The 14,499-nt window shown below is 42.3% G+C and overlaps 1 protein-coding gene across 4 annotated transcripts in view; it reads left to right on the top strand.

The window, feature by feature from the left end:
• The window catches only part of NACC2 (NACC family member 2), a 62,824-nt gene extending 50,078 nt beyond the window's left edge, over window positions 1-12,746 (top strand). For all 4 annotated transcript variants that reach the window (XM_060757496.2, XM_060757498.2, XM_060757497.2 and 1 more), the window contains exon 6: window positions 2,678-12,746. In XM_060757496.2, the coding sequence (XP_060613479.2) occupies window positions 2,678-3,195 (518 nt within the window). In that variant the 3' untranslated portion in view covers window positions 3,196-12,746. The remainder of the gene's footprint in view (window positions 1-2,677) is intronic.
• Window positions 12,747-14,499: the final 1,753 nt, after the last annotated feature.

Below are 14,499 nucleotides of genomic sequence, written 5' to 3'. Positions count from 1 at the left end.
CATAGCACAATATCAGTATTATATATTGTACTATACCATTATATTGTAATATTATTAGTAATATTACATGTAATATAAAATATATAATTATAATATAATATTATTAGTATTATATTGTATTACATTATAATATTATAAATATTGTATGTTTCTATATAAATAAAAAGGTAATGTTCGTTTGTGGGATTAACAGAACTCAAAACCCACTGGGGGAATTGACACCAAATTTGGACACGACACCTAACAACCCAATGTATGTCCTTCACTCATAAAAACACTGAAAAACACAGCAGAAGGGACTTTAAAAGCCCCAAAAAGCTAAATGTCGAAAAGCTAAATGACAATACAGAAAAAAGGGAAGAAAGAGGGAGGGAAGGTGAGAAAACAAAGAAAGAAAGAAAAGAAAGAGGGAGGGAGGGAGGGAGGGAGGGAAAGAAGGAAAGGGAGAAGGAAGCAAGGAAGCAAAGAGAGCCGGAAGGGAAGAGGTAGAGAAGGAAGAAAGGAGAGAAAGAGGGAGGGAAAGAAAAAGGGAGGAGGAAGGAAAGTTAGAGAAGGAAAAGAAAAAGGGAAAGAAAGAAGGAAAGAGGGAGCGAAGGAAGGGGGGAAGATGGAGAGAAAGAGAGAAGGAAGAAAAGAGACAACAGAAGAGAAAGAAAAATGAGAAGGAAGGAAAGAGATAGAGAAGGAAGGAAGAAGAAAAGGAAGGAAGGAGGGAGTGAAGGAAGGAGGGATTGAAGGAAGGAGGGAAAGAAGGAGAGAAAGAGGGAACGTTGGCCACAGCAACGCGTGGCGGGTACAGCTAGTATACAAATGACAATACAGAAAAAAGGGAAGAAAAGAAAGAAAGAAAGAAAAGAAAGAGGGAGGGAGGGGGGGAGGGAGGGAAAGAAAGAAGAAAAGGGATAAGGAAGGGAAGAAGTAGAGAAGGAAGAAAGGAGAGAAAGAGGGAGGGAAAGAAAAAGGGAGGAGGAAGGCAAGTTAGAGAAGGAAAGAAAAAAGGGAAAGAAAGAAGGAAAGAGGGAGCGAAGGAAGGGGGGAAGATGGAGAGAAAGGGAGGGAAGGAAAGAGATAGACAAGAAAGGAAGAAGAGGAGGAAGGAAGGAAGGAAAGAGGGAGTGAAGGAAGGAGGGAGTGAAGGAGAGAAAGAGGGAACGTTGGCAACAGCAACGCGTGGCGGGTACAGCTAGTATACAATCTATATAAATAAAAATGTAATGTTCGTTTGTGCTACCATCAGAACTTAAAAACCACTGGGGGAATTGACACCAAATTTGGACACAAGACATGAATTTATGTCCTCCACTAAAAAAAACCCCCCAAAGAAACTGCAGTAACCCCAAAAATCTACACAAGGGAATAGTGGCCATTACAGCACTAAGAGCCAAGCGCGTGTGCACGCACGGCCATACAAATAGAACTGGCACAGCGAGCGGCACCCAGCTCCCTCCCTCACTGTGGCCAGACGTGGCCCGCGCATGCACACACACACACATATATGGATGGATGTTGGATCACTGGTTGGTGATATATTCACACACACACACACACACACACATAACAATACTTTATATATTACTATTATATATATTTCTATATAATACATATATATTATATATATTATTTTTATATATACTACTATATAATATAATGTTGCTACTATATATTACTATATTAAATAGACTCATAGAATAGAGTTAGACGGGACTCTACCGTGGTATTGGGGGAGAACAGACAGGAAGGAAGGAGAGAAGAAAGGAGGGAGGGAAAAAGGGAAGGAATGAAGGAGGGAAAGGTGGAAGGAAGGAAAGAGAGAAGGAGAGAGGGAAAGAAGGAAAGAGGGAAGGAAGGAGAGAAGGAGGGAAAGAAAGAGGTACCGAAAGAAGAAAAAAGAGAAAATAGGAAAGAAAAAGGAAAGGAAAGGCAGGAAAGAGATAAAGAAGGAAGGAAGGAGAAAAGGAAATAAAAAGGGAAAGGAGGAAGGAAACAGGGAGGGAAGAAAGGAGACAAAGAAGTAGAGAAGGGGAGGGAAGGAAGGAAAGAGAGAAGGAAGGATGAAACCAAAGAGCGAAAGAAGGAATGAAAGCAAGAGGTAGAGAAGGAACAAAGGAGAAAAAGGGGGAAGGAATAGGTACGTACCTCTCTTTCATAATAGTTCAGATATCTACCTCTACTTTGAAAATTCTTACTATAGGCCACAGCAACGCGTGGCAGGGCACAGCTAGTATATTGTATTATATTATATTATATTATATTATATTATATTATATTATATTATATTATATTATATTATATTATATTATATTATATTATATTATTAGCATAGCACAGGAGACAAGGAGGAATTGTCCTCATGCCCCCCCCCCTTTCTCTTCACTCTGGCCCAGAGCAGCAGTTGGTGCTGGGTGGAGGGGGTCCCCAACTGATGACATATGCAGGAGACAAGGTGGAATTGTCCCCTGGCCCCCTCTCTCTTCCATTAGGATTCATAATGGGAGCAAAATTACAGCTATGAAGTAGTTACAGTAGTTTGGGGTCACCATAACATGAGGAACTGTATTAAGGGGTCGCAGCATTAGGAAGGTTGAGAAACACTGCCTTATGGTGTCCTGGGGACCCCAAATCCTCGCTTGACAGTCCTTGAATGAACGCTAAACAAAGTCCTCCCTTTCCTTGGCAGTGTACTGTCAGAACTTCGCCCCGAGCTTCAAGGAGAGCGAGATGAATGTCATCGCGGCCGACATGTGTACCAACGCCCGCCGGGTGCGCAAGCGCTGGCTGCCCAAGATCAAGTCCATGTTGCCGGAGGGCATGGAGGTCTACCGCTCTGTCATGGGAGCCACCGCCGCCGCCGCCGCCAATGGTCTCCACTTGGACCCGGATTTCCAGCCGCCCACCGCCCAGATCTTCGAACAGCGCATCTACGCCGAGAGGCGGGGCGAGTCCGGGACCATCGTGGCGCTGAGAACTAACACGGTCACCGTCGACCAGGGCAACGGGTCCGGCCCGCTGTTCGAGGCGAGTGACGAGGGCGAACCCGTCACCGCCCTCCGAGAGTCTGCCGGCGATGAAGCGCTGGCTTCGGAGGAGGAGGCCCAAAGCTCCGCGGTGGCACCTTTCGAACCCGGATCGGGGCCCGGCAGCCGGCCGGAAACCCCGGCGAGACGACAAGACGGCGCTTACGGCGGGACTTTATGAACGGCGTTGAGTTCGGACGAACGGAAGGGGCTCGGCCGACGAGGGATCGATCATACTAAAAAAAGCTGCTTGCATGCGTTATTAATTAATAACAGAGAAATAATAATAATGATAATAATGATAATAATGTGACCGAACCCGTGACCTACTGAACTGCTACTGTTGCCTGAACAAAAATGTGATTTTTTAAAAAGAATTATTATTATTATTCTGCTTGTCTTTAGAAAGAAAAAACGATGAAGGAAAACAAAAACCAACATATCACGGTCCTGATAATACTGTAAGCGACTCTAGGTCTAAGGAGAGCAAACATAATCCTGGGCTCCTTTTTTAAAAAAATATATGATAATTCCCAAGGTCAAAGTCTAGAAGATGGTAGCATTCCTATCCCAGAAGAGCTATACCGCATCCCTGAAGGTTTTCCATCCGATTGTATCAAGACGGGACAAATGGGAGGAACGAACGAACGAGGAAAAGGTGAAACGAGAATGCGCCAAAACGCCGTCTTTTGGGGGATTTTCATTGTTTGGTTTGTTTTAATTTGCGGACAAAGGTACAGTTGGTTGTTTTGTCAACACACATTCATCTATCTCAGGCATGGGCCAATTTAGGCCCTCCAGGTGTTTTGGACTCCAACTCCCACAATTCCAAACAGCCTCAGGTTTGAGGCTGTTAGGAATTGTGGGAGTTGAAGTCCAAAACTCCTGGAGGGAGGGCCTAGGTTTGCCAATGCCTGATATAGCTAGATAAACAGCTTTGGATTTATCTGAGCTGGCAGGAAATCCCCTCTCTCTGCACACAAACACATGAACAATGAGTTTAGTTAATTGCCTTGGCTTGGGAAATGGCCAGAGGGGTTTGCGAGTCCAAAACACCCGGAGGGCCCAAATCTATCTATATCAGTGGTTCTCAACCTGAGGTCCCTAGATGTTTTTGGCCTACAATTCCTAGAAATCCTAACAGCTGGTAAACTGGCTGGGATTTCTGGGAGTTGTAGGCCAAAAACATCTGGGGACCCAAGGTTGAGAACCACTGCTCTATATATTGTTGATACACCATTGGTATCCACAATATAAACCGAGTATCCCTTATCTGAAATGATCCAAACTTCGGTGGCTGAGATGAAGGCACCTATTTGCTTTTTGATACAACACAAAATATAGTTTCATGCACAAAATTATTTTTTAAAATTACATAAATTAATGTATTTATGTTTAGTTTTATCTATCTGCCTATCTATATGTATGTATATGGATATGTGTATGTGTGTGTATCTCTAGTTGGCCTTTAGTATCCATTGGAGCCCCCAAAGGCGCAGTGGGTTAAACTGCTGTGCTTCTGAACTTGCTGACCAAAAGGTCAGCAGTTCCAATCCGGGGATCAGGGTGAGATCCAGCTGTTAGCCCCAGCTTCTGCCAACCTAGCAGTTCGAAAACATGCAAGTGTGAGTAGATCAGTAGGTACTGCTTCTGTGGAAAGGTAATGGTCCTCCATGCTGTCATGCCAGCCACATGACCTTGGAGGTGTCTGTGGACAACGCTGGCTCTTTGGCTTAAAAAGCTGCTCCTCGGATTCGAACCGCTGACCTTTTGGTCAGCAGTCCTGCTGGCACATTGTGCCACTGGGGGCTCCAGGCTTTCAGATAAGGGATACCCAAGCTAGAAAAATGCCCAGCTTGGAGTTTGGGAGTCTTCCGAGTTGCCTTTTGTTTCCTTTCCATTTCCTCATTTTGGTTTCCTCCTTTTCAACGTCACGTTCTTCCGCTTTCTTCCTTCGCTTTTGGCTTTCGTTTTGGCGAAGCTGGCAGGGTTCCGGGATTGAAAGCGATATCCAAGGTCTTCCGCTTGTGTGTGCGCGTGCGTGTGTATGTTGTGTAGTGCCGAGCAGAACATTCCGAAATTATGACGATCGTTACGATTACGAATTCCCATTTTTCCCAATATGGGGACAGTTCGTCACCTGGGCCCGTCATTGTCAAATGGTGTATTTGGCGCCTTGTTTTTGAAGTGGAATTGCACTCTGAATGGAACGTTTCTGGCGACCGAAGTATGAAATAGAGGACCTAGGCCTTCTTGGTTGGAGATCTCTCAAGTCGCCACTATTTTGGCGTGTTTCCTTCCTTTCTGAATAGGAAATGGCTTTGCTTGGAGCCGTGGGTTTTGCAATTTGGGGTGCGCCGGCCAACGGCATCCACTTTTGAAGTCTTCATGGTTGTGGCCAATTGGGATGTCGTCCTTATCTCAATCAGCCTCAGTGGTTAGACAGGTAGAGTTAAAGCAGTTGGTCTCAACTTGGGGTCCCCAGATGTTTTTGGCCTTCAACTCCCAGAAATCCTAACAGCTGGTAAACTGGCTGGGATTTCTGGGAGTTGTAGGCCAAAACACCTGGGGACCCACAGGTTGAGAACCACTGAGTTAAAGGATGGAGGAGATATGCTATGTTTCCCTTTGCAGAAAGGTGGAAAAGGTAAACGACAGGATAGAAAGGGAATGGAGACCCTTAGGCCTTCTGTTGGTTGTCCCCCTTCGTCTGAGATATCTCAAGTCGCCGTAAGTTGAATATGATATGGCCGAAATGGGTGCGTCAACCATATTGACTCCCCCTTTGAGGTCTTCTCAGTGCATTATAGGGCTGTGATGGGTCCCAATTAACCCTCAATGGCCAGAGTTCCAGTGATGGAGGAGTTCTGCCATGTCTTCGTTTCAGAAAAGGTCAAAGATTGGAATGGGTTGCTCTATGAGTTGGTGTTGAGCTTCATCTCTCCGTTGGCCTCTGTGTCCGAGACGGATGAAGTCCAACTTGGCGTATAGAAGCCATATTGACTTCCCATTTGAGGTCTTCACAGTGCATTATAGGGCTTTGATTGTTCCCAATTAATTCTCAATGGCCAGAGTTCCAACGATGGAGGAGTTCTGCCATGTCTTCCTTTCAGAAAAGGTCAAGGATTGGAATGAGTTGCTCTATGAGTTAGTGTTGAACGTCATCTTTCCATTAGCCTCTGTGTCCGAGACGGATGAAGTCCAACTTGGATAATTGAAACCTTCTTAAAAAGGGGAACGGATTGGTAGCCGGTATGTGAGAATATGGCAGAGGAGGTTGGGATGGGATCGACATGAAGGGACACCAAATATATAGTTATATATGGACAGCTTTGGAGAGGTTTTCACAGAAATGTTTTGTTCTGATTCTTTTTTTTTTGCCCAGGTCAGGATAGATAGTTGAGCGTCTTCAACCCAGGTTCTGGGTTCATGGATTGTAGAGCCGGCCTCACAAGCGCGTAAGATGGATAAAGCAATGTATGGTTTAAGAGCAGGCAAGGCAGGGATTGTTGCCGTTTGGAAATTAGGAATTTTGCCACATTTCCCAACAGCTCCTTCTCACCAAGGCGGCCCTCTCTTCCTTTCCTTTTGATGCTCATTGCTTGCCTTTGGCCCCATTTTTGGAAGGATTACCAATTCCTATAAGCTTGGTTTAGAGTGTCATTCGAACCAAGGAATCCTGGTTTGTTGCTCTGTTTACGAAACAGGATTTGGAAACAAACCCTAGTTTGTGATCCTGGCTTGTGTTGGAAACCGGGATTCTAGATTTTTCATTTTATCTTGATTTGTCGCTCTGTTTACAAGCCATGGGTTGTGATCCTTGCTTGTGTTGGGAATTGTGATCCACGCTTGACATTTCAGCCTAGAAAGCCTGATTTGCTGCTCCATTTACAAACCCCAGTTTGTGATCATAGCTTGCGTCAGAAACTGGGATTCTAGGTTTGTCGTTTTTACCTAATCTTGGTTTGTCACTCTGTTTACAAACCCTGGTTTGTGATCCTGGCTTGTGTCGAAACCAGGATTCCATGTCTGTCATTTTATTTTGGCAATCCTGGTTTGTTTTGAGAAATGGGATCCACACTTGGCATTTCAGCCTAGGAAGCCTAATTTGCTGCTCCATTTGCAAACCCCAGTTTGTGATCTTGTTTTGAGTCGGAAACCATGATTCTGGGTTTGTCTTTTTTCCTAATGATCCTGGTTTGTCCCTCTGTTTACAAACCCTGGTTTGTGGTCAGAAAAGCAAGGTTATGAGTTTGTCATTTCAGCCTAGGAATCCGGGTTTGCTGCTCCGTTTACAAACCCTGGTTTGTGATCTCGGCTTGTGTCGGAAATGAAGATTCTGAGTTTGTCATTTCAATATAGCAATCCTGTTTTGCTGCTTCGTTTACAAACGAGGATTCAGAAGCAAACCCTGGTGTGTGATCCTGGCTTCGGTCAGAAACTGAGATTCTGTGTTTGTCATTTCAATCTAACAATCCTGGTTTCCCATTCTGTTTACAAACCCAGTCTCGTGTGGAAACCAGGATCCTATGCTTGTTTCTTCAACCTAGCAATCCTGGCTTGAATATAAACCAATATTTGGAAACGAGCCCTGGCTTTTGTCAGAAACCCAAGGGTTTGAGTTTGTCATTTCAGCCTAGGAATCCTGTTTTGCTGCTCCGTTGACAAATCTTGATTTGTAATCCTGGCTTGTGTCGGAAATTGGAAACCAGGATGATGGATTGATTTAATTGGCGGGACATGGAAAGAAGGGAAGGAAGAGAGAGTCACAGATTGATACTTGAATGGCTCCAGAATAAGTCTCACATTGCACAAAAGAATAATAAGTATTTTTGTATCGAGCACAATTTCATTGTTCGTTTTCGTTGGGGTCGTGTTTATTTCCTTCTCGTTTTTGTACATTCAAAGGAGGAAAATGAGAGAGAGAGAGAGAGAGAGGTGGAAGTGCGTGTGGACAAATGTGAATAGTTTTCGGGGCGTTTTGTTTTTCTTTTCGAACTTCCAGGGGTGGGTTTTGCATTTTGCACTGAACACACAAACAAACACACAATACTCCTCATTTGCGGGGGGGATTTTGCGGCATCTTTTCGAAGCAGGGAGAATGTCTTGAAACCGAAAACAAACCCCACAAATCCTTGGGAGGAATCGAATTTTAAGAATGTAAAGGGAGCGCGAAGCCCGTCGTTATCAGGCTTTTCCGAGTGCCTTAGCCTTGTTTCCCTCAAGGAGAAAACAGAGATAAAAATATATATATTCAAAATATCAAGATCCGTAGACGAACGCTCTCCCTCCAGGCCCCCAAATTTCTCCTCCTTTGTTTACAATAGTGTTAAATAATGTCACTATATAGAGTCTGGGAGCTACTTTCTGACTGTAATAATGCATTAATGTGAATGGAAATGGCATCCTTTTAGACCTAAAAAAGAAAAAAAATCCAGAAGCATAAGTATTTATGGTATGTCTGCACCTTTATTCCTAATGCTTGACTGTTAGCAATATTACATGTGTATATTATATAAATATATATAAATATATATATATTATATATATATTTAAAAAGTTATATCAAGCACCTTTTTCAAAGAAGAGGGGAAGAAGGAAAAAAAAACCGGCGAAGCCCCCGAACCGGATGGACTTTTCGTCGCAACCGAACTTTGGACTCCTTCCGCTCCTTTTTTTCGTCTGGAATGAAGAAGCAAAACAAAAAAGGCTGCCTACTTCACCACCTAACATTGCTTTCTAGTTTAGCATGAATTTTCCAGAGGCTGCTTTTATAATATAATCCATGTGCAATTTTTCCAGGAAGGGAAGAGAAGGGGGAATAGAGCGTTTCCTCAAAACCAAAAGTTGGAACGGGAAAAAACCCATTGAAACCATGAGATAATTGCAGAAATCTGATCTCGTTGCCAAGATGAGACAACGCAAAGCCATATTTTTGCCGTTTCTTCCACTTTGGAGATCAATCTCCGACAGTTCTTCTAAAAGTATCTGCAGAGCTAAAGGAGGAAACATTAAGCCTTTTAATTTGTCTTGCCCATAAAAAGGCTTGAAAACACTGTTGTAAAATCCATATATCTTCCTGGGATGCTGGACTACGTCTCCTTTCCTGGCACTGGGGGACGATGGGGTCTGTAGTCCCAACGTCCGAAGGTCTGGAGAAAACCAGTCCCTTCTGGGTCGCCAAAAAACACACGTTCCTTGATTTGTTTCCGTTCCATCGTAAGGAATCGTCTGGGAACGAGGATGCCGTTTCCTAGTCATTTGTCTTGAAATCTTTATTGTGATGACGACCACAAAATGAGGAATGCTGTTGAGTGGAGAGATTGGTTTCTTTTGCCAATGTCATCTTTACAGACATTTGCTTTCGGTCCAGCCCTTTGCGGACTTTCGAAACCAACGCAAACATTGGGGAACCCTTTCTGGTCTCTCTCTTAACCCAGGCCAATCTTTTCCCCGATTTGTCATCCGACCGCCAAGCCCTGCTTTCCAAAGCAAACCCTCTTCAAGGCTCCTGCGAATGTCGAGGTCTGCATATTCCGGAGATTCGGTTGCGTCTGGTCCCGAAAGTGGCAGGAAAATGTTTTTCCTCATCTCTCGGTCGTTCAAGGCCTTTCTTTTCAACCCGGAAACAATGACTTGAAATGGGCCTCGTGGAAGAATGGTGCCGAAAAGCCATCTGGCGTGCCTTTTGTGACTTTCTACTCCTTTCCGTCGATTGGTGCTCAGCTTCCCGGTTTCTGAGAAATTGAGAAATTGTCTTTTGAAGAGGAAAATACCAGAATTGCGGCCAAATTTCTCGGAAAGTGCCATACTGTGAAACTACGAATCCCCATGAGCGGTGGGGACAGCCATGTCTCAATATTTGAACGTCTTTGTCCATCTTTATGGGGAAACCGAGCTATTCTTGACGCACAACATTTGTGGCAATGGTGCGTCCCTCCAGGGTCGCCAATTGGAAACCACAGAGGGCTCTTATACCTTTTGGCGTGAACAAACAGGGATTTTGAGTCTGTCGGAAACAGATAGATAACATGTTATTTCTCGATAATGGATTGCCCTTCTTTCAGTAATGTGATTTGAAAATGGGACTTGATCATGGGTTGCCTTTCTCCCCAAAACAAGATGCAACGATGTGCCATCTTTCCCCCAAAATTGGGACTGTCAGACTGTCATTGGCTGCCTTTCTCCCCAAATTGAGAGTAAAAAATGACCGCCTTTCTCTCAATATTAGGACTCAATAATGGGTCACGTTTTTCCTGAATATGGGACTCAAAAATGGACTATCGTTCTCCCGATAATATGATTTATTAGTGATCTACCTATCTTCCGAAAATGGGACAATAATGGGCCACCATTCTCCACAAAACAAGATGTAGCAATGGACCACTTCCCGCCCCCCCCCCCCCAAAATTGGGATTTGATAATGGGCTACCCTTCTTTCAATAATGTGATTTGTTAATGAGCTTTCTCCCAAAAATGGGACTCATAATGGGCTGCCTTTCCCCCCAAAACAAGATGCAACAATGGGCCACCTTTCCCCCAAAATGGGAGTAAAAAATGGCTGCCTTTTTCTAGATAATGGGCCACATTTTTCCCAAAATGGGGACTCGATAATGCTCCGCCTTTTCCCCAATAATATGCTTTATTAATGAGCTAACTTTCTCCCGAAAATGGGGCTCAATCACGGTCCGCCTTTCTCTCCAAAACGAGACACGACAGTGGTTTTCACCAAAATTGGGAGTCGATAATGGGCTGCCCTTCATTCAATAATATGATTTATTAATGAACTTACTTTCTCCCAAAAATGGGACTCAATTGTCGTGTCTCCCCAAAACGAGACCCGACAGTGGGCCACCTTTCCCGAAAATCGGGACTTGATGATTGGCTGCCTTTCTCCCCAAAATGGGAGTCAAAAATGTCCGTCTTTCAATATTGGGACTTGATGATGGGCCATTATTTTTCCCAGAAACGGGACTCGATAATGGGCCGCCTTTCTCCCAATAATATGATTTCTTGTAAAAATGAGACTTGATAATGGGCCACCTCTCTCCGCAAAACAAGACGCAACAACGGCCCACCTTTCTCCCAAAATCGGGACTCAATAATTGACGGCTTTTCTCCCCAAAATAGAGTTTAAAATGGCCGTTGTTCTCTTGGTTTTGGGACTCGATCGTGGACCTCTTTTCCCCCCAAAACAAGATGCAATGATGGGCCATCTTTCCCCAAAATAGACCATGTTTTTCCCAATAATAAGGCGTGACAATAGGCTTCCTTTCTCCCCCAAACGAACCTTGATAATAGGCCTCATTTCTGAAAATTGTACTTGATAATCTTAAAATCTCTTAAAAACGAGACTCAGTTATGACTTCTCATTTCACCCCAAATTGATTTTATATATAAACATTCAGACTGAGAAAGAGAGCAAGGACAGGGCCAGGCAGGACTCTAATGGAAGGGAGTTGCTGAATTGGGAGCCTCCACCCAAAAGACCCCGTTTTCCTTGGATTTTCCCCAAAACCAGCTTAAAAGGTATGCAGAGAAATCCTATTTCCTAGAGGTTTGTCAAGGCGTCACAAAAAAAGGTACAAGAGCCGCCTTCGCTTTCCATCCTGGCAACTCTTTTTGGAAACCGGTGGACATTCACCGCAAAGGAGAAGCATGACTCGGAGGCATACGAAAACAATCTAATTTTGCACAAGGATCGGGTCCTCTTTCCGCTTTGTAAACATGTATTTCTTGCACCAAAAAGGGGAGAGAGAATTGTGGGACGTAACAATACTGTATTCCGAGCAACGGCTGGTTCTTTTCCATAGCAGTGAGGCCGATGATCCGCTCCGGAATCTGGTCCAAACTTTGCAATCTAAATTTGGGAGGATTTTGCCTTTGAAGCGTCAGGAAATTGAGATAAATTATCCGCCTTTATCTCGGTTCTTTCCTGACGAGGGTTATGGGCCCAGCGTGCTTCCACTTTTCCGGAACGGATTTGTCGCTCTTAACTGCGACTGTTGGATATATCTATTGCATTTCCGAAACACTTGAGTGAATTTCCTTATTGTTATGTCTATTTCTCTTTCTTTCTAATCCGTTTCTTCCACCACCACCGCCGCCGTCTCCTTTTTGCACTTTTTTTGGGGGTGAATTTTGTATGTATGAAGAAGTGGGACTTCGAAATTTGCAATACTATTTTTCAGAGTCGAAGGAAGCGAAAATGTGATTTGAAAAAGGGGGTTTGATTGGATGCGTCTTTTTAATCTGAATTTTGGGTTGCGCTTGAATCAAAACAAGGGTTGGATTGTCAGAGAAAGAAGGTTGTTTCTAATGCCTGAAAATATCCAGTACTACTGTAACTCATGACTGTTAAATATGATAATAATCATAACAATAAAAAATAAATAACAATAACAATAATGAAATAACAATACTTCCAGTGGTATTTAAGGAATGATTTCAGCCACACAAAGCGACTAATTTGTTCAATACGTTGTGCCATTTTCTCATCTATTCGGTGGAGACTGTTATTTTTCCGATCGACGACCCAAAATAAATACAAAAAATAAGGGGATAAATAAGACTTTGAGGACGTATCCCTTCCTGTTGTTCCCAAGACTTTCCAGGTAATGAACAAGAAATCCCGACTAAAGCGAAGTAATGTGATCATTCGAACAATTTTTGCTTTGTAAAATTCACATTTACAAAATAATAAAAAGTAAAATTAAAAAACAACCACAACAACCACATTGTATCGCTTTTTGGGTGTTTTGCAGACCGGTATGAAAATCCAAACAAGCCAAGTTGGAATTGCAGCCTTTTTAAGTATTGGAATCTCAGGCTACTTTTATGGGGGAATGCACATCCTCTATTAGTAGTAATCGCTCAGAGCGGCTTACAAGATAGATATGCACACAATATATTATATTATTAGCAATATTACATGTAATATAAATATATAATTATAATAATATATTATTAGTAGTATTATATTGCATTACATTATCATATTATACATTTATGTATATGCAATATATTATATTACACTATATTATATTATTAGAATAAAACAGGTGGAACTGTCTTGCCCCCCCCCCCCCTCACTGTGGTATATATTATGCATATATATATATATATATATGTAATGCAAATATTCCCCAATATAAAGTATGAAAATCCAAAGTACGGGACACTTCTGGTCCCAAGCACGTGAGACTTTGCATCATTCCCCTAAAATTATTTATTTATTTACAGTATTTATATTCTGCCCACCTCACTCCGAACGGGGACTTGGAGCGGATCACAGAACATACATACGGCAAACATACAATGACAAGACAGACAACTCTACATTGATAGAGGTATATATGAGCTTTTCCATCTTCGGCGTCTTGGAGGCTGTGCTTGATTCCGGCCACAGGGAGTAATATCACAGCACTTTCTCTGCTGAAGAGCTTTGTTCGTAAATTTCCTTCTTGATTGAATCGCCGACATTTTTCTGGCATTTCCTTATGGGTGCCTTAACCACCTCCCCGCTTAAGTGGTATCTATTTATCTACTCACATTGCTGTAGGTAGGCAGAGGCTGGGCTAAAGGCCAAGAGCTGACCCTGACCAAGGCTTCGAACTGTCAACCTTTCGGTTGGCATGTTTTACTGCTGGTGGTGGTTAACCTGTAGGCATGTGCGATCCATGCTTCTAAATGATTCTAAAATACTTCCAAAACTAAGGGGCGCTTGCTGCTTTGCTTCTAAAGTGTTTCTAAAGTTCTGGTGGTGAAAATTTCAGAACTCTTAACAAAACTTTCAAAATTTTGTTTTAAATGATAGTTCCTAATTGGTTCTGTCATAAGAATCACCATTAACGAAATAATAATTAAATTTTGAAAGGTGTCACTCTCTCAGCCGCAACATCAGGACAGTTTTGGAAGGCTTTGGAATTGCAAACAAAAATAAATAAAGCCACTAATACTAATTATATATACGTATATACACACATATACTGTAATTAAATTAATATTATTCATAATAGTAATTATATATATATATATATGTAGAAATGCTTATACTGTATTAAAGTTATTATTTGATACAGAAACGATTAGTACATATTATTATTATTACAAAGGTTGGACAGCCATCCGTGTGTGCGTGTGTGTGTATTGATGACAATTATGATAATGTGATAATAATAGTAATTATATATATACATAAATACACATACTGTAATTAAACTAAGTATAATTATCATTATTTAATAATAGTAATTATATATACACATACATACACATACTGTAAACTGTAATAATATTATTCAAAATAATAATTATATATATGCACACACACATACTGTAAGTAAAGTTATTATTATTTGATACACAAAAGATTAGTACATATTATTATTATTACAAAGGCTGGACGGCCATCTGCTGGGAATGCTTTGATGGTGCTTTTCCTCCAGGGCAGAATAAAGGGGGTTGGACTGGATGGCCACTGGAG

Source organism: Anolis sagrei, chromosome 11 (assembly GCF_037176765.1).
Source record: "Anolis sagrei isolate rAnoSag1 chromosome 11, rAnoSag1.mat, whole genome shotgun sequence".
NCBI classification, from domain to species: domain Eukaryota; kingdom Metazoa; phylum Chordata; class Lepidosauria; order Squamata; family Dactyloidae; genus Anolis; species Anolis sagrei.
The sequence above is the reverse complement of the archived record's forward strand: the minus strand, read 5'-3'. Positions and strand labels throughout refer to the sequence as shown.